Genomic DNA, 25,133 nt, shown 5'->3' on the forward strand with positions numbered 1-25,133 from the left:
AGCCCTGGATTGATTGATTGTTCACTTTTCACTTTTTTTATATCTCTTTGAATGTAAATAATTTATCACCTACTCTTCACGTAATAAATAAAACGAACACAGCGAAAGTTTCTTTAGATAAATTTTATGTAAATTCCTATTGGTTTCAAACCTCCCGTCAGTGTATATTTTGTATGTAAATGTATAAAATCCTGTTGTAAAAAAAGTAAAAAACAATAAAAATATTATATTTTTATTTATTTAAAATTGGTAAATGACTTTTTGTGATTTATGAAAGCTTAGAAAAAATGACGTGTAAGTTAATTTAAAACTTAAATTTAATTTAATTTAATTTTTTACAAGCTCTGAGAAGAAAAGACCTAATTATTTCAAATCGCAAATTTAAGGAATATTACCCAAATAGATCTATTCATGGTAAAATGAAGACAAGGTAGACCATGGGTACAATCACTACACATAGTATGGAGGGTATATTAAGTTCTTCATTCCGTTTGTAACTCATCGAAATAAAAATTTTAGACCCAACAAAGTATATATATTCTTGATCAGTGTAAAATTCTAGTACAATTTTGCCTTGTTGGTCCGACCGTCTGTGTTAATCACCCTAGAGTCAAAACGAATAAAGATATGAAGCTAAAATTTTGCACAGATTTGTCTTTTTTCTGCAGGTCGAAGATGGACTATATCGGTCCCCCCGATATTCTGTATTTTTATGTTTTAGCCATATTTTTCAATGAAATTGTCTGAAATTGCCCATATAACTCTACTATATCGTATAGCCCCCATATACGGGTACCCCCGATACTCGGTATTTTGATAATTTCATCCAAATGTTGCTGCCTTGAAACCCGCAAAAGGAGTTCCGTGTGAGTACTTTACCCCTAGAAGAGAATTGTATATATAGATATCGATATCGTATAGCCCCAGACAACGGTACCATCCGATATTCGGTATTTTGCTGAATTAGGGGATATTATTTACCGGTGTTGTTAAAAATTTCGTATTTAGATTTCGTAATGGGAGCTACACTCTGTGACATAAAATTGTCTATGCAGGTAGCCTCCCTATAAGGGTACATCCCATTATTCGGTATTTTAATCATTTTCGGGAGATTATTAACTGGATACAAGTTTGTTATTTGAATATTGCAATGGCCTATGACAACAGTTGCCTATGCAGGTCCACGTCCTCCTATAGACCCCAATATAATTGCTATATTCGGTATTTTTAAGATTTTAACAGAATTTTTAATGGATTTTATTTTTTTTGAAAATTTTCAAATTCGTTCCAATTAGTGAAAGATATTCAAAGTTCGGTCTGACCGAACTTATTGCTTTCTTACTTGTTTTATTGAACGTCAACAAAAATACGTCCATATCTCAGTACTAGATACTAGTCCTCAATATAAAATTTCAGGATTTCGGCTCTAATCCTTCGCCCAATACAAAATTTAGTACCTTTCGTACACATTTTCAAAAATACTTTCATATCTCAGTACCAGATACTAATCCTCAATATCAAATTTCGGGATTTCTGCTCTATCACTTCAACAGAACCCAATTTAGTGTCTCTTAGAAGTGTTCGAAAAATTATCGTAGATAACTCCAAAAACACCTCAATATTTTGATTATAGATACCAACAGAGACCTCAATATATTTGAAGATTCCAGCCTTATCCCTTCACCCAATACCAAATTTAGTACCATTTGTACTTTTTGTACAATTTTGTAAAGATCTCTAAAATATATACCTTCAGTAATCAAAATATCACATTTCAGAATTTTATCCTATTCCTTCTCCAAATACCAACTATAGTACCATTCAGTACTTTTCGTACAATTATAGCACTCGTTTCCGAAACCACCTCCATATGTTCAGACTAAACATGAACAATGACCCCAATATCAATTTCAGATTTCAAGTACTATCTGTTCACTCAATACCATATTGAACCAAATATAGCACGATTCAGTACTTTTCGGGCATTTGTAGTACACATTGCCAAAACCGCTTCTTTATCACCAACCTACCCCAAAAATGGACCCCAATACTAAATTTTTAAAATTCGACATTAATCCGTTTACCCTAATTCAAGCCGTTCCAAATTTAGTACAGCTCGCACATCTAGTACACATTTCCCAAACCTAATTCATCTATCAAACTCACATTCCAGCCTGGATTTTTATACTAAAGTTCAAGCTTTTTGGTACATCTATCCTGCACTCCATCAGTGACTCTCATTCCAAATTTCTAGCTTATTCTGTTTGCCCAATAAAAAGTATTACATTTTTAGTACATTTAAGTACTATTCGTACTCTTTTTGTACGTTTTTCAACCTTAAACCACTATCCCCTTTCATGAATTGGTTACCGGATTAAAGAGAGAAACCCAATCCATTGAGAACAGTCTTCAGTGTAGATTATACTACAGGTAAAGACAACAAATTGTTATAGGGTCCATACACCCGAGTCCAAATAATTGAAAGTCAATCCAAATAGTAGGCCTGCATTATTCTAATATGGACTTTTTGTCACCATAAAAAATAAAAAAGGAAAGTATTGTAATTTTGGATAAAATGAATTGGTTACCGGATTAAAGAGAGAAACCCAATCCACTGAGAAGTCTTCAGTGTAGATTATGCTACAGATAAAGACAACAAATTGTTATAGGATCCATACACCCAAGTCCAAATATTTGAAACGGCCAATCCAAATAGTAGGCCTGCATTATTCTAACATGGACTTTTTTGTCACCATAAAAAATAAAAAAGGAAAGTATTGTAATTTTGAATAAAATATATGTATATTTCGTTTATCGTAGTAGAAATAAATGTAAAGTAGATTTAATAATAAAAATAAAACGCGATTTGGAGAAAACAAAATTCTTGGGTATTTGTTCAATAAAACAAAAGACATAGAAACATAATAACACAATATAAAAAATACTTAATGTGTGTGTGTATGTGGGACAAGAAAATAAATTGGAGATACATTGAATTGTCGTAATTTATAAAAAATACTTCTTGTTTTTAACAAATTGTGTGCTAATTGCATTGCAGTTAAAAAGTAGTCTTCAAATTTCAATCCATGCGCGGAAGTCATATGGCCTTTCAATCGTCATTTGGCAATTTTAGTCAATAATGTGTCGTGTATGCTCTTGGGGAGTTGAGAATACAATTGCTCGTATAAGACCACAGCGTACCGATTCACTGGGATCGCCAACATTGAAGGAAAATTTGACACGATTGCATTCGACATCGAGTACCGAATTATACATCGGGTACCAGCCAATTTTGTTGAAGACCACAAATACTTTGTAAATTTGATTACGATAGATATAAACTGGGCGATCAAATGAGATGTCCAACAGAGAATCGTAACGTACACGAGATGTACAATGTGTATAGCTAAGACGAGATCCTTGCATATCCTGAATGTGGGCATAGAGAATTTCACTGTAACGTTCTGAAAATCCAGCCGAATTCATAAGTTCGCCGCATAGAACTTGAGTTGGTACTTGGACGCCTGCAAAAAATATTTAAAATTAAGATGTTTTGCTGCCAAATAAAATAAAAACAATATTTTTACCAGTTATCCAAATATTGGTGTCCACTTGAAAAGTCAGTCCACAATCACTGACACTGGTATTGCGATAATGAAACTGAGGACTTCCAGTGCAGACACAGTATGAACGCCGGGTGTCGTTAGTGGCCACTTCATTGTCACTTACTGGTATAATTGGAATTCCCGCACTGACTCTTGGCATCAATGGATTGGGATTAGAAGCCGGAAGATTGTTGCATGGATTAGCACGTGTCGAGGCCAAAACTTGGGCGGGGATGTGATCCATCGAAGAATCCATAGGTGCGAAACTACAAATGTTGCCACTGCCAGGTGGTGGCATAGAATGACGATATGAAGACAAATCACGTTGATTGCTACGTTGTTCATAGTAGTTGCGACTGCAACGAGATCTGCAAAAGCCCTCTGGCATGGGACAATCATTGATGGATGGGCTAGAGATCTCAATAAGTATGGCTAAGGCTTCATGTTGCTGTAGAAGCTTTGAACGAGCCGGGCCATCGGCAAATTGCTGTGGAGTCATGGTGAGAAAACGTATTTTCTTAACAGCCTGCCTTAGAGTGGCCTCATCTACCATGAGACGCTGTTCATCCATAAAATAGTTTAGATTGTCAACGGCAGCAACAGCTGCAGCAGCATTGGCGGCAGAAGCTGATGTCGACGGTTGATCATTAGCCGGCGGAGCGACGGGATGGGGTAGTTCATTTTCCACAACAACTACATCCGGCGATGGAGATTCATGGTGATGATTGTAATTGACTTCGTTATTCTCCTCACTGAACTCCTCTTCATGACCTTGCATCATGGCATTGACATCAGGCTCCATCTTAATCTCCTCTACCGGTATCAATCCTATACCACCATTTACCGAATTATTTTGATTGTTCTGCTCATGAAGATTCTGGACATTGTCATCCCTTATCAAGCTTCTCTCATTGGCAAAACGCAGCAAAGCATTGAAGAGATCCATTTCAGAATCAATGTTTAATTTATCCTGGTCCAGAATTGCCATCAATGTGGAAACTTCAATGTCCAAAAAACTTGGATCTTCCAAAACTTCTCGGGTATGCCCGGCAATTAGCTAAAACAGCAAACAAATTATCATTTAGTTATAATGCCTTCGCCCTGAAACTCACCTCCATACTGCTCTGCATAAGTCGTGGCTCATCGAAAAGTTTGGCAAATTCATATGCTCTACAGGCATTTTTAGGACTCAAATCGGACCACAAGTAACGGGTGCAATGCTCAACCACATGTGGCAGCATATACTTCTTTGCCACATAACACAATTCACATGCTTTGTCGAAGGACGATATGCTGATATTATCGGAATAGATGTACTCCAGCATTGCTTCAAATGCATCCGGCTGCACATCAGGTATTACAATGGGGTCATCTTTATCCACCAAGTGCCCATAGAACATTGTCTCAAATACCGGCGAAGCCATTGCCAGAATTAGCTTATGTCCAGCAATGATCTTTTGGTTTGGGGGTGTTCCCACCAAAAATCGACAGTCGGCCCATTTGCCCGTTGCCAATAAGTGCATTCCGCGATTTTTTATTTTAATGAAGTCATGCTGCCAGTCCTGACCCATTGTGATTAAGTTTCTTGCCACTTGGTTGTAATGTAATCAGAATGTTTATCGTCGTCTCGGAATTTTGCATATATCCTGCACAAAATGCACAAAAATAAAATTTATAAAATTTGCGTTCTAATTGTTTATTTATTTCTTTCGCGTTTTTCTGTATTGCGTTGTACGCAGACAACGGAGCAGAATGCTTTTTTAGACGGCGTCTTATATGGTGTCAACCAATCGGCGTCAAGGTACTGTGCTTTCTGTGTACTCTGGACACAAACACAAGTAACCCAGCAAACCAAAGGTCGACATGTCTGATTAAAGTTCAGCTAATACCTTGTAATAATTTTACCATGGCTATAACTATAAAAACGGTATTTGACTAAAAAACAATTTGTGCAATATAAACAGAAATTGAAAGAGAGCACTGAAAAAAAATTACGCCACTATCCCATTCCTAATAAATGAGAGCAGCTTAAAAATTAATTATGACATGTGAAAATGCAAAATAGAGAAAATTAATAGAATTTTTGAAAAAAATGTATAATGTTCAACATGTACACATGACATGACGTGTATGTATTCAGACGAAAGAAAATTTTGTTCTCACTCTTATCCATGTTACGAATCTTGTCCATAGGGTCGCATATGCGCATAATTTTATACAGTAGCTCCACGCGGAATTCGTACACTTAGCAAACAATTTTCTTTAATGCAATTTATGATTGTTATCAAATTTACTACCAGAAGAAACCTATATTTTTTATTAGTGTGTAGAACTAGCCGTAGTTCAAAAGTTTACTGTTTTTATTTATTTAACAAAATAATGGCATTTATTCTAAAACTCACCAAATGTCTATGCAAAAGCTAAACTCGTACAGCTTACATTTATACGGCAACCCTTTTTCGAACTGCGTCCAACTTAACGTGATTGTTGGAAAATGTATTTGGGGAAATCCCTAAAAGCTAATTTATCACAAATTTCCTCGTGTTGTGTAATTTACAGACGTAAATATTAAAAAAGTGTAAGTTCGTCCGGGACGTACTTTGATACCCTCCACCATTTGGTACAAATTTGGCAATTTTCAAAAAGTTAAAATCCATTAAAAATTCTGTTAAAATCTTAAAAATACCGAATTTAGCCGTATATTAGGGTATATACGACGACGTGGACCTGCATACGCAACTTTTGTCATACGCCTGCACAGACAATTTTCTGGCATAGGCTGTAATATCCATTACGAACTTCAAATACAAAATTTGAAATAATTTCGGTAAATAATGTCCCTAAAATCATCCAAACACCGTATATCTGGGGTATCGTTATATGGGGGCTATACGAAGACGTGGACCTGCACGGACAATTTTCTGTCACAGGCTGTAATATCCATTACGAACTTCAAATGCGAAATTTAAAACAATTCCGGTAAATGATGTCGCTAAAATCATCAAAATACCGAAAATCGGGTATTTTATTGTGCCCACGTAATGGATAACTAGCCCAGAGTCCAGACATAAACTCTATAGAGAATTTATCGAGCTATCTCGATAGCATTGAAATATGAAATACTTTAAATGAATTAAAATATTAAGTTTTTTTAAATACTTAAATAGTGTACTAATAAAATGCAAAACAAAACATTTTTTCTTGGAAATTTTGATTTTTGTAAGTTATAAGAACAATAAATTTATTTTCTTTAGCTGTACGAGTTTCGTTTAGAGCTACTGTATATTTTTTAAGAAAGACACGTTTGAAAGGAAGAAATTATTTTTATATTTGTGATTTGTGAACGGGTTAGTTCTTGTACGTAATTCTGAGAGAGAACAATGTTGTTCGGTTTTTGCAATGGAAACATGCTAAAACATTTGAAACTGCTCTCCATTTAAACAATTCTACATTTTACCCATGGTAGAAGAATACAGTTAGATGCATCAACGCTTGGGAATATTGATATGTCAACAATTTAAAATTATTGTTTTAAATATAAGTAGATTTTTATATGTTTTCTTATACCACGTCAATCGGAGGTTATTATAATTCGAGTTTTTTTTAACAATTTTTACAAATTTAAATGATTTTTCATTCAACACTTTCAATTTCAAAATTGGTTTGACAGTTCATTGTCCCAGCAGCTGTGTCGATGCGTCTACCTATATTCTTCTACCATGACATTACTCTCCATTTCAAAAATTCTACATTTTACCGTTATTTTTATTTCTTTTTATTTACTGTTTCCTTCACACCAATTCACTCTTCAGTTTCTTGGATTCCTTTTAGGCACCATATTCGCTCACCATGTAAAAGCTACTACTATTATTGACAAATTTGCAAATCGAGAACATTTTGACAGATGACTTTATTGACTTTGCTATCTCGCAGCCGGTTAATTTTAAGGAATACTTGGTAAGGATAAAACATACTTTATAGGTCATTCGAAACGTTATCGAAACATTCAATTTTATTTCAACTTTTTGCAGCCTGAAGACACCTACGAACTTTTGGGTTATGTCTTCTGAAGTAGAAAAAGCTCAGTCGGCTGCGCCGGCAGAGGACACCATCTTTGGAAAGATTCTTCGCAAAGAAATACCATGCAAGTTTATTTACGAAGACGATAAATGTGTGGCCTTCCACGATATCAATGCTCAGGCACCAACGCATTTTTTGGTAATTCCACGTAAACCTATTGTTATGTTGTCAAAGGCCAGCGAAGAAGATGAGAGTCTATTGGGACATTTGATGTTGGTTGGCAGCAAGGTCGCCAAGGACTTGGGTTTGGAAAATGGTTATCGTGTTGTCATCAACAATGGCAAAGACGGTGCTCAATCGGTTTACCATTTGCATTTACATTTCTTGGGTGGTCGTCAAATGCAATGGCCACCAGGCTAAGAGTTGGTGTGCCAGGCTTTGTACGACACGGTTTTCAAAGCATTTGCAAAATGTTGAAATAAAATAAAGATGTGGAATATAATTCCTTTTTTAAACTATAAAATATGATTTGTTTATTGATTATTATAAAACATTTGGTTCTATTAAAACATTTCGCGTTTGCGTTTGTGTGGGGGAGTTGGGTTTCATAGAATTTGCTGCCGTGGTAATATTGGTCATATTGTAGGGCATTGTCGAGGTGGTATTGTAGCGACGTCTATCTGTTATACCGCTACCATAAAAGCCTGTATCACGTGTCTGTTGTTTCTTTTCAATTACACGATCGAAGAATCTTGACAATTTCACAGCATCTGTTGTTCCAGCCGCTATACTTCTTGGATCACGACAATTTAGCCATATTTCTTCAGCGCCGCATTGCTCAGCTGTGAATGGAAACATGGATATTATAATAACTCAGTGGAAATTGTATAAAAATATGCCAAGTCATTATCAGATATTGACAATAGATATGTTTAGAGTGGTTGAAGTTATCTCTAAAATGCGATAGTCTAGCATCTTTGTTAACACCATTTGCGACAAAGCAATACAAACACCTCTCCCCACCCACAAAAAAAAAAGACATGACATGTATTTCTGTGTAGGTCTCTGGTCTGTGTGAACTTGTTTGTAAAATGCAAATAATAGGACCATTGTTCCTTCCGGCGATCCTATCTTAGTTGATATATGCGTGCCAATCCCTCTGTCTGTCCATATGCATTTGTTAGCATACTACATGACGGATTTTATAGCCTATTTTAGACAAAAATTCGAATTTATTCATTTCTTAGGCCCAAGGACGAACCGTATTCAAATTGGCAATAAACATTTTATTGTGCATCGAATATACAATATTCACAATATGCACCTCTTAAAAACACACCTGTCCAATTTAAAAGATCTTGAAGGTTACAAGAGTCATTGGTTTGGATCAGCCAATACAATACTTAAGATGTCTCAAAACTGCAATTTTATCACTATATTTATATTTGGTACAATATATTACATGCAGCTTAGGTATACACATACTACCCTAGTCGAAATCGATCCAGATCTATACATATCTATAACAGAATGAACTGGAAAGAAAACTTCATCTGAACTTATTTGTTATAAAAAATCTTAAATCTCAACGAAATTGCAGCAATGTATTAATGAAACGTAAAAGATTTTGTTTGAAGAATGCACTAAACGTCCTGCCTGGACAGGCATTTCAATAAATCGCATAATTGGTCTGTTCCAGAACTACATGAAGGTGAAAGTTTTTACTACGATAACCGATTTTCCCTTTATAATATCGAAGAAAATTGCAAAACTAGTAAACTAATGTGGCGTTTCCACTGCACTTGATTCGCTCTCTATTCGTTGTTCGACCCTTAACTATGAAAAAACTACCTAATTCTTCACACAAAATTTCCTGAGCGAACACTCATATTTGTACGTTGTTCAAATCAAATCTCTCTCAGAACAACGAAAAAATATGTCCCATCCCTAAAAAATGAGAGTATTTATCGGAAAAATAAATTATGACATTTAAAAATTAAAAATAGAAAAATTTAATGAAATTTTAAAAATTTTTGGGAAGACTGAAAATTATGAATGAAAACTACAATGTTGAATGGCGTATGTACATTCAAACGAAAGTAAATTTTGTTTTCTCTCTCATTCGAGGTGCGCATTTTGTCCACGAGTTGAAATTTCCACAGAAAACTGCAAACAAAAGAGGCAATATTTTCAAAATGTTTCTATCGGCAGAAAAAATGTTTGACAAGTGTCTCTCCAGCAGAATTTAAAAATGGAAAAACACAAAAATGTGTTCAAAATGTCAACATTTACACAAAAAGTTGAAAACATGAATGAAAATTGTAAAATTAATGATATAAAAAATCTTTGCGAGGAAAACAATAATTTCTTTTATTCATATTAGTGAGAATTTTATGTATTTTCGTATAAATTCCCATTAAAATCAACAAACAAAATTTTTGGAGAAAGGAATTATTTTACTATGAATAACGAATCGTGCCGTATGAACGGGTTAATTCGTGTACCTAATTCTGAGAGCGAACAACGTTGTTAGGTTTCCAATGGAAACATGGTATAAAACAGAGCAAATATAATGTTAATATCATTAGATACAATATGTCAACTTTCTTTCGCCTTTAACTCGTTCGTTGGCCACTGGAAATATTTCGCGGCCACTTGCCTGATAAGTTCTTCAATGAAAATACATATGACTGAAAGTGGCACCATATGCTAGCGTTAAAGCGATTGGGTTAATAAACCTATGTCCTAATGAAATGGGTTTTGTAGTCGATAAAAGATATACTTTTTCGTTCGAGTCCAGTGTCTCAAACAATAATTTGATAATGTCCTTAAAAGATTATACGACAAAGTATGGGGTCTAATTATAACTTGCATTTACTTTTACCTATTCCGCCTGCTTTCTGCACGGTTTTTGGTTGTCTCCTCTCATCCACCAAATCCAATTTTGTACCCATTACAAGTATGGGTATTTGTGCGGCTCCAACAAATTCCTCTGGATCGAAGGCGTTTTGTTCGTCATTTGCCGTCTTGTGAGCGCCAACATTACTTCCCGGTTTATATGTATCTTTTCCCTCTTTACTGAGTATCTCGAATAGCCAATCTCGTAAATTATTATGACTCTTACGATTAGTTAAATCATGTACCAGTATTATACCATCGGTGGGTGCATAGAAAACACTGCGTGAATTTTTATGACTCAATGAACCACCCACATCGAATAGTTCAATGAAGTATGGCTTCTGTTGTGGCGTACCCTCTTTGTATTCGTGCAGTTTGACTTCGATGTTACAGCCCACTGTCCAGCCGGGTCTGTGAAGACTTTCGCCATGGGCTATTAAATGGGTGAGACATGTCTTTCCAACACCTAAAAGAAAATATTTGTTAATATGGCAATTTATAATTTATTGTATAAAGAATTTTGGATGCAAGAAGGTGTTTTTCTATCTTTGTATAAAGTATATCCATCGGACGGAAAAAATATTGGACATACCTGAATCTCCTACCAATAAAATACGCACTTTATCTATTGTGTTGCTCATATTTATTAAAAATTAAACAATTAGTAAATAAAGAAACGTAGCAACAACTAGTAAACAATGCTTCTTCTTGTTCTAGCAATTTACTAATGTGTGATAACACAAAATTTACAAATGTAAGCGGTAGTGGTGGACGTACGTTACGTGAGAACTAAACACACCAATAAATTGTTACTTTTTAAAGAAGGGAAGTAAAGTATATATCAGATGGAATGTTTTTTTACATATGTAGTGTCATATTTTCCATGTGTAGAAGTTTTTATAATTCACATATAAACAATATGACATTGTCAATAATAAGTCAGTAGTTCTTGCAGACGTATATGTAGACAATGAAATCAGCGAAATTTTGTCAAATGTATAAATTTAAAAAAAATTGTAAACATATGTTTACATGACTTTACTTCCGAAGATCGTCCATTTTCATCCTGATTAAAGCAACATACAGGTAGAAACATGTACCCTCTGTGGCGTGGGGTCCCGAAAGATTCCCAAATTGCACTTTTTTCTTCATTATTTCTAAACAACATTCGAACATTTGTATCAATACAGGATACATTGGTCCTTTTAGTTCCTGCCTCACAGAGCCTCAACATTTTGAATTATTATATATTATATACAATTTGGAGGGGGAGTTGTTTTCAAATTTCGCACATCCCAATATTTATACGAACACGAGATCTGGTATGAAGAACCGATTACTCCTACTGGTACGTCCACCATAACGGGTGAAAATTTTGTATATTCATAAACCTTACAAAATGCAAATCCCATCCCAGTACGTCTGCATACACAGATTCTGACGAATCTGGAAAATTATACTGTGCCTCTCCTAAAAATTGTAAGAGTCACTGCCTTGGGACCATCATTTAGGGTCTTCTTCGGATTTGAAAACAACAAAAAATACCATTTCGGAAAAAAATGTTTTGGTTTTGAAAAGAAAACATGTTCTCTATTTTTAAATTCAAAATTTGCATTTTTATTTTGGATTTGAATTTATGCTTGCCAAAATCATTTCGACAATGAGATGTTGTCAAATGGATAATTAATTGTAAACATATGATTGCATGATTTTACCTTCTTAATTCTACCATGCATATTTTATAAGAATTAAAAAACTTAAGGTGGGAATACATAAAGCGCTTATTTGGCTGGCTTAAAGAGCTAAGTACATAAGAAGCTTGAAGTCATGGCTAGGCATATTTTGTGACATTTCACAAAGGGATTACAGAGCCGCACTAAAATCCAGCCGTCGTTTTCCATTATAATTTGACATTAATATGCCTAGCCATGACTTCAAGCTTCTTATGTACTTAGCCCTTAAGACTGGAAATACATAAAGAGCATATTTCGTTGGCTTAAGTCACCGGCTGGCTTCTTCGTAGATGAACAAAGCAGTTTTAGGTTGACCTAGTTCGATTTTGGCCCTAGGCTCCTTTGTTCATTTCCGAAGAAGCCAGCCGATGACTTAAGCCAGCCAAATAAGCGCTTTATGTATTTCTACCTTAAGTCATCGGCAGGCAACTTCGTATAGGAACAAAGGAGTTTCAGGTTTACTTAGTTCGATTTTAGCCCTAGGTTCCTTTGTCAATTTCCGAAGAAGCCAGCCAGATAAGCGCTTTATGTATTTCCACCCTTAAATGTGTGTATCATGATTTTTCGGAACTGTTACAATTTTCTTATACCTTCCACCATAGTATGGAGGGTATATTAAGTTTGGTATATTTCCGTTTGTAACACCTCGAAATATACATTTTAGACACCACAAAGTATATATATATATATATTCTTGATCAGAATAAAATTCTATGTCGGTTTTGCTATGTCCGTCCGTCTGTGTAAATCACTCTAGCTTCCGAACGAAATTAAGTAAGTTGATAAAAATTAACTCAAACGTGTGTTATGTCTGCAGGACTTTTTGGTATTGAAAATGGGCCATGTAAGTCCACGTATTCATATAGCCCCCATAAAACGGTACCTCGCGATATGCGGTATTTTGATGATTTTAGCGACATTATTTACCGAAATTGTTTCAAAATTGGTATTTGAAGTTCGTAATGAATACTACGGCGTAAGACAGAAAATGGACCATATAGGTAAATATTTTCGTATAGCCCGGATATAACGGTACCTCCTGATATTCGTCATTTTGATGATTTTAGCGACATTATGTACCGCAATCGTTTCAAATTTGGTACTTGAAATTCGTAATAGATACTACAGCCTATGACACAAAATTGTCTGTGCAGGTTCACGTCTTCGTATAGCCCCCATAAAATGGGACAGCCCGATATTCGGTATTTTGATGATATTAGCGACATTATTTACCGGAATTGTTTCAAATTTCGAATTTATATTCGGTATTTTTAAGATTTTAATAGAACTTTTAACGGATTTTATTTTTTTTTTTTTGAAAATTGCCAAATTTGTACCAAACGGTGGAGGGTATTCAAAGTACGTTCCGGCCGAACTTGCAGTTTTTTTACATGTTCCTTTATGATATCGAAAAAATTGCAAATCTAGCAGATTTTTGTAAACACTATTCACAGCCGACAGGACATGACATCATCCCGGCTTTCCTTTACTTGGCAAAATTTATGTCTTTTCATATACTTTGCAAAACTTTTAATTATTAACTTGCCGGTCAAAGTCGAATATTAATAGTTTTACTCACCATAAAGATAGAAAATAACTCTCCAAGCTTAGCTGCTTCTATTTCGCTCTAACTTAACAGATGTATAAAGAAATATTAATATATAAATAACAAATCCGTTAAAGTGTAAATTAGGTGTGATAAATTGTCATAAATATCGACATAAATGTCACACCTCGCCATGTCGTTTACAACCCACATAACTCGTTCAATTGAATGCATTCGAAATCCTTTAAATCGCACCTCCAAACATACATAATCCATAATGTACCACGTTTTGGAGTTCGCTTTCAAACTCATCACCATAACTTGTGCAAATGCATGTACTCCAGCATTGCTTCAAATGCATCCGGCTGCACATCAGGTATTACAATGGGGTCATCTTTATCCACCAAGTGCCCATAGAACATTGTCTCAAATACCGGCGAAGCCATTGCCAGAATTAGCTTATGTCCAGCAATGATCTTTTGGTTTGGGGGTGTTCCCACCAAAAATCGACAGTCGGCCCATTTGCCCGTTGCCAATAAGTGCATTCCGCGATTTTTTATTTTAATGAAGTCATGCTGCCAGTCCTGACCCATTGTGATTAAGTTTCTTGCCACTTGGTTGTAATGTAATCAGAATGTTTATCGTCGTCTCGGAATTTTGCATATATCCTGCACAAAATGCACAAAAATAAAATTTATAAAATTTGCGTTCTAATTGTTTATTTATTTCTTTCGCGTTTTTCTGTATTGCGTTGTACGCAGACAAGACAGAATGCTTTTTTAGACGGCGTCTTATATGGTGTCAACCAATCGGCGTCAAGGTACTGTGCTTTCTGTGTACTCTGGACACAAACACAAGTAACCCAGCAAACCAAAGGTCGACATGTCTGATTAAAGTTCAGCTAATACCTTGTAATAATTTTACCATGGCTATAACTATAAAAACGGTATTTGACTAAAAAACAATTTGTGCAATATAAACAGAAATTGAAAGAGAGCACTGAAAAAAAATTACGCCACTATCCCATTCCTAATAAATGAGAGCAGCTTAAAAATTAATTATGACATGTGAAAATGCAAAATAGAGAAAATTAATAGAATTTTTGAAAAAAATGTATAATGTTCAACATGTACACATGACATGACGTGTATGTATTCAGACGAAAGAAAATTTTGTTCTCACTCTTATCCATGTTACGAATCTTGTCCATAGGGTCGCATATGCGCATAATTTTATACAGTAGCTCCACGCGGAATTCGTACACTTAGCAAACAATTTTCTTTAATGCAATTTATGATTGTTATCAAATTTACTACCAGAAGAAACCTATATTTTTTATTAGTGTGTAGAACTAGCCGTAGTTCAAAAGTTTACTGTTTTTATTTATTTAACAAAATAATGGCATTTATTCTAAAACTCACCAAATGTCTATGCAAAAGCTAAACTCGTACAGCTTACATTTATACGGCAACCCTTTTTCGAACTGCGTCCAACTTAACGTGATTGTTGGAAAATGTATTTGGGGAAATCCCTAAAAGCTAATTTATCACAAATTTCCTCGTGTTGTGTAATTTACAGACGTAAATATTAAAAAAGTGTAAGTTCGTCCGGGACGTACTTTGATACCCTCCACCATTTGGTACAAATTTGGCAATTTTCAAAAAGTTAAAATCCATTAAAAATTCTGTTAAAATCTTAAAAATACCGAATTTAGCCGTATATTAGGGTATATACGACGACGTGGACCTGCATACGCAACTTTTGTCATACGCCTGCACAGACAATTTTCTGGCATAGGCTGTAATATCCATTACGAACTTCAAATACAAAATTTGAAATAATTCCGGTAAATAATGTCCCTAAAATCATCCAAACACCGTATATCTGGGGTATCGTTATATGGGGGCTATACGAAGACGTGGACCTGCACGGACAATTTTCTGTCACAGGCTGTAATATCCATTACGAACTTCAAATGCGAAATTTAAAACAATTCCGGTAAATGATGTCGCTAAAATCATCAAAATACCGAAAATCGGGTATTTTATTGTGCCCACGTAATGGATAACTAGCCCAGAGTCCAGACATAAACTCTATAGAGAATTTATCGAGCTATCTCGATAGAAAAATCCGCCAGCATACCATATCTTGAAAAGAAGATTTGAAGAAAGCTTTTTTGGAAGAATGGCAAAAAGTAGCTTTTGCAAAAAAAAAAAATGTTAAAAGTATGCCAAATAGGCTAAAAATAGTAAAAAAATAAAGGAATGCATACAAAATATTAATGTCTAGAAATATTTAAAATTATACGAAGTGTACGAGTTTGGCTTTCGCATTGAAATATGAAATACTTTAAATGAATTAAAATATTAAGTTTTTTTTAAATACTTAAATAGTGTACTAATAAAATGCAAAACAAAACATTTTTTCTTGGAAATTTTGATTTTTGTAAGTTATAAGAACAATAAATTTATTTTCTTTAGCTGTACGAGTTTCGTTTAGAGCTACTGTATATTTTTTAAGAAAGACACGTTTGAAAGGAAGAAATTATTTTTATATTTGTGATTTGTGAACGGGTTAGTTCTTGTACGTAATTCTGAGAGAGAACAATGTTGTTCGGTTTTTGCAATGGAAACATGCTAAAACATTTGAAACTGCTCTCCATTTAAACAATTCTACATTTTACCCATGGTAGAAGAATATAGTTAGATGCATCAACGCTTGGGAATATTGATATGTCAACAATTTAAAATTATTTCTTTAAATATAAGTAGATTTTTATATGTTTTCTTATACCACGTCAATCGGAGGTTATTATAATTCGAGTTTTTTTTTAACAATTTTTACAAATTTAAATGATTTTTCATTCAACACTTTCAATTTCAAAATTGGTTTGACAGTTCATTGTCCCAGCAGCTGTGTCGATGCGTCTACCTATATTCTTCTACCATGACATTACTCTCCATTTCAAAAAATCTACATTTTACCGTTATTTTTATTTCTTTTTATTTACTGTTTTCTTCACACCAATTCACTCTTCAGTTTCTTGGATTCCTTTTTGGCACCATATTCGCTCACTACTCTCTACGCCAACCATGTAAAAGCTACTACTATTATTGACAAATTTGCAAATCGAGAACATTTTGACAGATGACTTTATTGACTTTGCTATTTCGCAGCCGGTTAATTTTAAGGAATACTTGGTAAGGATAAAACATACTTTATAGGTCATTCGAAACGTTATCGAAACATTCAACTTTTTGCAGCCTGAAGACACCTACGAACTTTAGGGTTATGTCTTCTGAAGTAGAAAAAGCTCAGTCGGCTGCGCCGGCAGAGGACACCATCTTTGGAAAGATTCTTCGCAAAGAAATACCATGCAAGTTTATTTACGAAGACGATAAATGTGTGGCCTTCCACGATATCAATGCTCAGGCACCAACGCATTTTTTGGTAATTCCACGTAAACCTATTGTTATGTTGTCAAAGGCCAGCGAAGAAGATGAGAGTCTATTGGGACATTTGATGTTGGTTGGCAGCAAGGTCGCCAAGGACTTGGGTTTGGAAAATGGTTATCGTGTTGTCATCAACAATGGCAAAGACGGTGCTCAATCGGTTTACCATTTGCATTTACATTTCTTGGGTGGTCGTCAAATGCAATGGCCACCAGGCTAAGAGTTGGTGTGCCAGGCTTTGTACGACACGGTTTTCAAAGCATTTGCAAAATGTTGAAATAAAATAAAGATGTGGAATATAATTCCTTTTTTAAACTATAAAATATGATTTGTTTATTGATTATTATAAAACATTTGGTTCTATTAAAACATTTCGCGTTTGCGTTTGTGTGGGGGAGTTGGGTTTCATAGAATTTGCTGCCGTGGTAATATTGGTCATATTGTAGGGCATTGTCGAGGTGGTATTGTAGCGACGTCTATCTGTTATACCGCTACCATAAAAGCCTGTATCACGTGTCTGTTGTTTCTTTTCAATTACACGATCGAAGAATCTTGACAATTTCACAGCATCTGTTGTTCCAGCCGCTATACTTCTTGGATCACGACAATTTAGCCATATTTCTTCAGCGCCGCATTGCTCAGCTGTGAATGGAAACATGGATATTATAATAACTCAGTGGAAATTGTATAAAAATATGCCAAGTCATTATCAGATATTGACAATAGATATGTTTAGAGTGGTTGAAGTTATCTCTAAAATGCGATAGTCTAGCATCTTTGTTAACACCATTTGCGACAAAGCAATACAAACACCTCTCCCCACCCACAAAAAAAAAGACATGACATGTATTTCTGTGTAGGTCTCTGGTCTGTGTGAACTTGTTTGTAAAATGCAAATAATAGGACCATTGTTCCTTCCGGCGATCCTATCTTAGTTGATATATGCGTGCCAATCCCTCTGTCTGTCCATATGCATTTGTTAGCATACTACATGACGGATTTTATAGCCTATTTTAGACAAAAATTCGAATTTATTCATTTCTTAGGCCCAAGGACGAACCGTATTCAAATTGGCAATAAACATTTTATTGTGCATCGAATATACAATATTCACAATATGCACCTCTTAAAAACACACCTGTCCAATTTAAAAGATCTTGAAGGTTACAAGAGTCATTGGTTTGGATCAGCCAATACAATACTTAAGATGTCTCAAAACTGCAATTTTATCACTATATTTATATTTGGTACAATATATTACATGCAGCTTAGGTATACACATACTACCCTAGTCGAAATCGATCCAGATCTATACATATCTATAACAGAATGAACTGGAAAGAAAACTTCATCTGAACTTATTTGTTATAAAAAATCTTAAATCTCAACGAAATTGCAGCAATGTATTAATGAAACGTAAAAGATTTTGTTTGAAGAATGCACTAAACGTCCTGCCTGGACAGGCATTTCAATAAATCGCATAATTGGTCTGTTCCAGAACTACATGAAGGTGAAAGTTTTTACTACGATAACCGATTTTCCCTTTATAATATCGAAGAAAATTGCAAAACTAGTAAACTAATGTGGCGTTTCCACTGCACTTGATTCGCTCTCTATTCGTTGTTCGACCCTTAACTATGAAAAAACTACCTAATTCTTCACACAAAATTTCCTGAGCGAACACTCATATTTGTACGTTGTTCAAATCAAATCTCTCTCAGAACAACGAAAAAATATGTCCCATCCCTAAAAAATGAGAGTATTTATCGGAAAAATAAATTATGACATTTAAAAATTAAAAATAGAAAAATTTAATGAAATTTTAAAAATTTTTGGGAAGACTGAAAATTATGAATGAAAACTACAATGTTGAATGGCGTATGTACATTCAAACGAAAGTAAATTTTGTTTTCTCTCTCATTCGAGGTGCGCATTTTGTCCACGAGTTGAAATTTCCACAGAAAACTGCAAACAAAAGAGGCAATATTTTCAAAATGTTTCTATCGGCAGAAAAAATGTTTGACAAGTGTCTCTCCAGCAGAATTTAAAAATGGAAAAACACAAAAATGTGTTCAAAATGTCAACATTTACACAAAAAGTTGAAAACATGAATGAAAATTGTAAAATTAATGATATAAAAAATCTTTGCGAGGAAAACAATAATTTCTTTTATTCATATTAGTGAGAATTTTATGTATTTTCGTATAAATTCCCATTAAAATCAACAAACAAAATTTTTGGAGAAAGGAATTATTTTACTATGAATAACGAATCGTGCCGTATGAACGGGTTAATTCGTGTACCTAATTCTGAGAGCGAACAACGTTGTTAGGTTTCCAATGGAAACATGGTATAAAACAGAGCAAATATAATGTTAATATCATTAGATACAATATGTCAACTTTCTTTCGCCTTTAACTCGTTCGTTGGCCACTGGAAATATTTCGCGGCCACTTGCCTGATAAGTTCTTCAATGAAAATACATATGACTGAAAGTGGCACCATATGCTAGCGTTAAAGCGATTGGGTTAATAAACCTATGTCCTAATGAAATGGGTTTTGTAGTCGATAAAAGATATACTTTTTCGTTCGAGTCCAGTGTCTCAAACAATAATTTGATAATGTCCTTAAAAGATTATACGACAAAGTATGGGGTCTAATTATAACTTGCATTTACTTTTACCTATTCCGCCTGCTTTCTGCACGGTTTTTGGTTGTCTCCTCTCATCCACCAAATCCAATTTTGTACCCATTACAAGTATGGGTATTTGTGCGGCTCCAACAAATTCCTCTGGATCGAAGGCGTTTTGTTCGTCATTTGCCGTCTTGTGAGCGCCAACATTACTTCCCGGTTTATATGTATCTTTTCCCTCTTTACTGAGTATCTCGAATAGCCAATCTCGTAAATTATTATGACTCTTACGATTAGTTAAATCATGTACCAGTATTATACCATCGGTGGGTGCATAGAAAACACTGCGTGAATTTTTATGACTCAATGAACCACCCACATCGAATAGTTCAATGAAGTATGGCTTCTGTTGTGGCGTACCCTCTTTGTATTCGTGCAGTTTGACTTCGATGTTACAGCCCACTGTCCAGCCGGGTCTGTGAAGACTTTCGCCATGGGCTATTAAATGGGTGAGACATGTCTTTCCAACACCTAAAAGAAAATATTTGTTAATATGGCAATTTATAATTTATTGTATAAAGAATTTTGGATGCAAGAAGGTGTTTTTCTATCTTTGTATAAAGTATATCCATCGGACGGAAAAAATATTGGACATACCTGAATCTCCTACCAATAAAATACGCACTTTATCTATTGTGTTGCTCATTTTTATTAAAAATTAAACAATTAGTAAATAAAGAAACGTAGCAACAACTAGTGAACAATGCTTCTTCTTGTTCTAGCAATTTACTAATGTGTGATAACACAATATTTACAAATGTAAGCGGTAGTGGTGGACGTACGTTACGTGAGAACTAAACACACCAATAAATCGTTACTTTTTAAAGAAGGGAAGTAAAGTATATATCAGATGGAATGTTTTTTTACATATGTAGTGTCATATTTTCCATGTGTAGAAGTTTTTATAATTCACATATAAACAATATGACATTGTCAATAATAAGTCAGTAGTTCTTGCAGACGTATATGTAGACAATGAAATCAGCGAAATTTTGTCAAATGTATAAATTTAAAAAAAATTGTAAACATATGTTTACATGACTTTACTTCCGAAGATCGTCCATTTTTATCCTGATTAAAGCAACATACAGGTAGAAACATGTACCCTCCGAAAGATTCCCAAATTGCACTTTTTTCTTCATTATTTCTAAACAACATTCGAACATTTGTATCAATACAGGATACATTGGTCCTTTTAGTTCCTGCCTCACAGAGCCTCAACATTTTGAATTATTATATATTATATACAATTTGGAGGGGGAGTTGTTTTCAAATTTCGCACATCCCAATATTTCTACGAACACGAGATCTGGTATGAAGAACCGATTACTCCTACTGGTACGTCCACCATAACGGGTGAAAATTTTGTATATTCATAAACCTTACAAAATGCAAATCCCATCCCAGTACGTCTGCATACACAGATTCTGACGAATCTGGAAAATAATACTATGCCTCTCCTAAAAATTGTAAGAGTCACTGCCTTGGGACCATCATTTAGGGTCTTCTTCGGATTTGAAAACAACAAAAAATACCATTTCGGAAAAAAATGTTTTGGTTTTGAAAAGAAAACATGTTCTCTATTTTTAAATTCAAAATTTGCATTTTTATTTTGGATTTGAATTTATGCTTGCCAAAATCATTTCGACAATGAGATGTTGTCAAATGGATAATTAATTGTAAACATATGATTGCATGATTTTACCTTCTTAATTCTACCATGCATATTTTATAAGAATTAAAAAACTTAAGGTGGGAATACATAAAGCGCTTATTTGGCTGGCTTAAATAGCTAAGTACATAAGAAGCTTGAAGTCATGGCTAGGCATATTTTGTGACATTTCACAAAGGGATTACAGAGCCGCACTAAAATCCAGCCGTCGTTTTCCATTATAATTTGACATTAATATGCCTAGCCATGACTTCAAGCTTCTTATGTACTTAGCCCTTAAGACTGGAAATACATAAAGAGCACATTTCGTTGGCTTAAGTCACCGGCTGGCTTCTTCGTAGATGAACAAAGCAGTTTTAGGTTGACCTAGTTCGATTTTGGCCCTAGGCTCTTTTGTTCATTTCCGAAGAAGCCAGCCGATGACTTAAGCCAGCCAAATAAGCGCTTTATGTATTTCTACCTTAAGTCATCGGCAGGCAACTTCGTATAGGAACAAAGGAGTTTCAGGTTTACTTAGTTCGATTTTAGCCCTAGGTTCCTTTGTCAATTTCCGAAGAAGCCAGCCAGATAAGCGCTTTATGTATTTCCACCCTTAAATGTGTGTATCATGATTTTTCGGAACTGTTACAATTTTCTTATACCTTCCACCATAGTATGGAGGGTATATTAAGTTTGGTATATTTCCGTTTGTAACACCTCGAAATATACATTTTAGACATCACAAAGTATATATATATATATTCTTGATCAGAATAAAATTCTATGTCGGTTTTGCTATGTCCGTCCGTCTGTGTAAATCACTCTAGCTTCCGAACGAAATTAAGTAAGTTGATAAAAATTAACTCAAACGTGTGTTATGTCTGCAGGACTTTTTGGTATTGAAAATGGGCCATGTAAGTCCACGTATTCATATAGCCCCCATATAACGGTACCTCGCGATATGCGGTATTTTGATGATTTTAGCGACATTATTTACCGAAATTGTTTCAAAATTGGTATTTGAAGTTCGTAATGAATACTACGGCGTAAGACAGAAAATGGACCATATAGGTAAATATTTTCGTATAGCCCGGATATAACGGTACCTCCTGATATTCGTCATTTTGATGATTTTAGCGACATTATGTACCGCAATCGTTTCAAATTTGGTACTTGAAATTCGTAATAGATACTACAGCCTATGACACAAAATTGTCTGTGCAGGTTCACGTCTTCGTATAGCCCCCATAAAATGGGACAGCCCGATATTCGGTATTTTGATGATATTAGCGACATTATTTACCGGAATTGTTTCAAATTTCGAATTTGATGTTCGAAATGGATACTACAGCCTATGACAGAAAACTGTCTGTGCAGGTCCACGTGTTATAACCTCCATGGTACCTCCCTATGTTTGGTATTTTGTTGATTTTAGCTACATTATAAACAGATTTTTTTCAAGTTTCGCATTTGAATATTGTAATAGCTTATGACAAAAGTTGCCTATGCGGGTCCACGTCGTCGTATAGACCCTAATATACGGCTATATTCGGTATTTTTAAGATATTAATAGAACTTTTAACGGATTTTATTTTTTTTTTTTTGAAAATTGCCAAATTTGTACCAAACGGTGGAGTGTATTCAAAGTACGTTCCGGCCGAACTTGCAGTTTCTTTACTTGTTCCTTTATGATATCGAAAAAATTGCAAATCTAGCAGATTCTTGTAAACACTATTCACAGCCGACAGGACATGACATCATCCCGGCTTTCCTTTACTTGGCAAAATTTATGTCTTTTCATATACTTTGCAAAATTTTTAATTATTAACTTGCCGGTCAAAGTCGAATATTAATAGTTTTACTCACCATAAAGATAGAAAATAACTCTCCAAGCTTAGCTGCTTCTATTTCGCTCTAACTTAACAGATGTATAAAGAAATATTAATATATAAATAACAAATCCGTTAAAGTGTAAATTAGGTGTGATAAATTGTCATAAATATCGACATAAATGTCACACCTCGCCATGTCGTTTACAACCCACATAACTCGTTCAATTGAATGCATTCGAAATCCTTTAAATCGCACCTCCAAACATACATAATCCATAATGTACCACGTTTTGGAGTTCGCTTTCAAACTCATCACCATAACTTGTGCAAATGCATGTACTCCAGCATTGCTTCAAATGCATCCGGCTGCACATCAGGTATTACAATGGGGTCATCTTTATCCACCAAGTGCCCATAGAACATTGTCTCAAATACCGGCGAAGCCATTGCCAGAATTAGCTTATGTCCAGCAATGATCTTTTGGTTTGGGGGTGTTCCCACCAAAAATCGACAGTCGGCCCATTTGCCCGTTGCCATTTTTTATTTTAATGAAGTCATGCTGCCAGTCCTGACCCATTGTGATTAAGTTTCTTGCCACTTGGTTGTAATGTAATCAGAATGTTTATCGTCGTCTCGGAATTTTGCATATATCCTGCACAAAAAGCACAAAAATAAAATTTGCAAAATTTGCAATTGTTCTAATTGTTTATTTATTTCTTTCGCGTTTTTCTGTATTGCGTTGTACGCAGACAACGGAGCAGAATGCTTTTTTAGACGGCGTCTTATATGGTGTCAACCAATCGGCGTCAAGGCACTGTGCTTTCTGTGTACCATGGTAGAAGAATACAGGTAGACGCGTCGACACAGCTGTTGGGACAATGAACTGTCAAATCAATTTTGGAATTGAAAATGTTGAATGAAAAATTATTTAAATTTGTAAAAATTGCTCAAAATACCGAATTATAATAACCTCCGAACGACGTCGTATAAGAAAACATATAAAAATCTACTTATATTTGAATAAACATTTAAAAATTTTTGAAATATCAATGTTCCCAAGCGTTGATGCATCTACCTGTATTTTTCTACCATGCTGTGTACTCTGGACACAAACACAAGTAACCCAGCAAACCAAAGGTCGACATGTCTGATTAAAGTTCAGCTAATACCTTGTAATAATTTTACCATGGCTATAACTATAAAAACGGTATTTGACTAAAAAACAATTTGTGCAATATAAACAGAAATTGAAAGAGAGCACTGAAAAAAAATTACGCCACTATCCCATTCCTAATAAATGAGAGCAGCTTAAAAATTAATTATGACATGTGAAAATGCAAAATAGAGAAAATTAATAGAATTTTTGAAAAAAATGTATAATGTTCAACATGTACACATGACATGACGTGTATGTATTCAGACGAAAGAAAATTTTGTTCTCACTCTTATCCATGTTACGAATCTTGTCCATAGGGTCGCATATGCGCATAATTTTATACAGTAGCTCCACGCGGAATTCGTACACTTAGCAAACAATTTTCTTTAATGCAATTTATGATTGTTATCAAATTTACTACCAGAAGAAACCTATATTTTTTATTAGTGTGTAGAACTAGCCGTAGTTCACAAGTTTACTGTTTTTATTTATTTAACAAAATAATGGCATTTATTCTAAAACTCACCAAATGTCTATGCAAAAGCTAA

General features: G+C 34.6%; 5 protein-coding genes across 7 annotated transcripts; 2 read left to right on the forward strand and 3 right to left on the reverse strand.

Annotated features, from left to right (window-relative positions):
• Positions 1-2,777: 2,777 nt before the first annotated feature.
• LOC101889489 (BTB/POZ domain protein) lies at positions 2,778-5,357 on the reverse strand. The gene is made up of 3 exons (XM_005186566.4): positions 4,718-5,357; positions 3,588-4,662; positions 2,778-3,524 (listed from the first exon to the last, which is right to left on the reverse strand). The coding sequence occupies exons 1-3, from the start codon at positions 5,174-5,176 to the stop codon at positions 3,130-3,132; spliced, it is 1,929 nt and encodes a 642-aa protein (XP_005186623.1). The 5' UTR covers positions 5,177-5,357; the 3' UTR covers positions 2,778-3,129.
• Positions 5,358-7,446: 2,089 nt separating this feature from the next.
• LOC131801109 (adenosine 5'-monophosphoramidase HINT1-like) lies at positions 7,447-8,148 on the forward strand. The gene is made up of 2 exons (XM_059119213.1): positions 7,447-7,562; positions 7,637-8,148. The coding sequence occupies exons 1-2, from the start codon at positions 7,510-7,512 to the stop codon at positions 8,043-8,045; spliced, it is 462 nt and encodes a 153-aa protein (XP_058975196.1). The 5' UTR covers positions 7,447-7,509; the 3' UTR covers positions 8,046-8,148.
• LOC131801106 (rab-like protein 3) lies at positions 8,128-11,259 on the reverse strand. Of its 2 annotated transcripts, none has more exons than XM_059119209.1 (3): positions 11,116-11,259; positions 10,510-10,989; positions 8,128-8,467 (listed from the first exon to the last, which is right to left on the reverse strand). In XM_059119209.1, the coding sequence occupies exons 1-3, from the start codon at positions 11,162-11,164 to the stop codon at positions 8,169-8,171; spliced, it is 828 nt and encodes a 275-aa protein (XP_058975192.1). In that variant the 5' UTR covers positions 11,165-11,259; the 3' UTR covers positions 8,128-8,168. The 2 variants fall into 2 exon arrangements, with proteins under 2 accessions (XP_058975192.1, XP_058975191.1); XM_059119208.1 differs by having other exon boundaries at positions 10,504-10,989.
• Positions 11,260-16,871: 5,612 nt separating this feature from the next.
• Positions 16,872-17,577, forward strand: LOC131801108 (adenosine 5'-monophosphoramidase HINT1-like). The gene is made up of 2 exons (XM_059119212.1): positions 16,872-17,002; positions 17,066-17,577. Exons 1-2 carry the CDS (start codon positions 16,950-16,952, stop codon positions 17,472-17,474), a joined length of 462 nt encoding a protein of 153 aa, XP_058975195.1. The 5' UTR covers positions 16,872-16,949; the 3' UTR covers positions 17,475-17,577.
• On the reverse strand, positions 17,557-20,683 carry LOC131801107 (rab-like protein 3). Of its 2 annotated transcripts, none has more exons than XM_059119211.1 (3): positions 20,544-20,683; positions 19,938-20,417; positions 17,557-17,896 (listed from the first exon to the last, which is right to left on the reverse strand). In XM_059119211.1, exons 1-3 carry the CDS (start codon positions 20,590-20,592, stop codon positions 17,598-17,600), a joined length of 828 nt encoding a protein of 275 aa, XP_058975194.1. In that variant the 5' UTR covers positions 20,593-20,683; the 3' UTR covers positions 17,557-17,597. The 2 variants fall into 2 exon arrangements, with proteins under 2 accessions (XP_058975194.1, XP_058975193.1); XM_059119210.1 differs by having other exon boundaries at positions 19,932-20,417.
• Positions 20,684-25,133: the final 4,450 nt, after the last annotated feature.

The sequence above is a fragment of the Musca domestica genome, unplaced genomic scaffold (genome assembly GCF_030504385.1).
Source record: "Musca domestica strain aabys unplaced genomic scaffold, Musca_domestica.polishedcontigs.V.1.1 14, whole genome shotgun sequence".
Classification (NCBI taxonomy): Eukaryota; Metazoa; Arthropoda; class Insecta; order Diptera; family Muscidae; genus Musca; species Musca domestica.

Excerpts from the sequence above, each read along its gene's own strand:
- LOC131801106 (XM_059119208.1), bottom strand. The coding sequence starts at position 11,164 with ATGAGCAACACAATAGATAAAGTGCGTATTTTATTGGTAGGAGATTCA. Across the intron at positions 10,990-11,115 it reads TTTATTGGTAGGAGATTCAG|GTGTTGGAAAGACATGTCTC; the intron begins GTATGTCCAATA and ends ATTTTCTTTTAG. Across the intron at positions 8,468-10,503 it reads AGCAGGCGGAATAGGTAAAA|CTGAGCAATGCGGCGCTGAA; the intron begins GTAAATGCAAGT and ends TTCCATTCACAG.
- LOC101889489 (XM_005186566.4), bottom strand. The coding sequence starts at position 5,176 with ATGGGTCAGGACTGGCAGCATGACTTCATTAAAATAAAAAATCGCGGA. Across the intron at positions 4,663-4,717 it reads TTATGCAGAGCAGTATGGAG|CTAATTGCCGGGCATACCCG; the intron begins GTGAGTTTCAGG and ends TTGCTGTTTTAG. Across the intron at positions 3,525-3,587 it reads CACCAATATTTGGATAACTG|GCGTCCAAGTACCAACTCAA; the intron begins GTAAAAATATTG and ends TATTTTTTGCAG.
- LOC131801108 (XM_059119212.1), top strand. The coding sequence starts at position 16,950 with ATGACTTTATTGACTTTGCTATTTCGCAGCCGGTTAATTTTAAGGAAT. Across the intron at positions 17,003-17,065 it reads TTAATTTTAAGGAATACTTG|CCTGAAGACACCTACGAACT; the intron begins GTAAGGATAAAA and ends AACTTTTTGCAG.
- LOC131801107 (XM_059119210.1), bottom strand. The coding sequence starts at position 20,592 with ATGAGCAACACAATAGATAAAGTGCGTATTTTATTGGTAGGAGATTCA. Across the intron at positions 20,418-20,543 it reads TTTATTGGTAGGAGATTCAG|GTGTTGGAAAGACATGTCTC; the intron begins GTATGTCCAATA and ends ATTTTCTTTTAG. Across the intron at positions 17,897-19,931 it reads AGCAGGCGGAATAGGTAAAA|CTGAGCAATGCGGCGCTGAA; the intron begins GTAAATGCAAGT and ends TTCCATTCACAG.
- LOC131801109 (XM_059119213.1), top strand. The coding sequence starts at position 7,510 with ATGACTTTATTGACTTTGCTATCTCGCAGCCGGTTAATTTTAAGGAAT. Across the intron at positions 7,563-7,636 it reads TTAATTTTAAGGAATACTTG|CCTGAAGACACCTACGAACT; the intron begins GTAAGGATAAAA and ends AACTTTTTGCAG.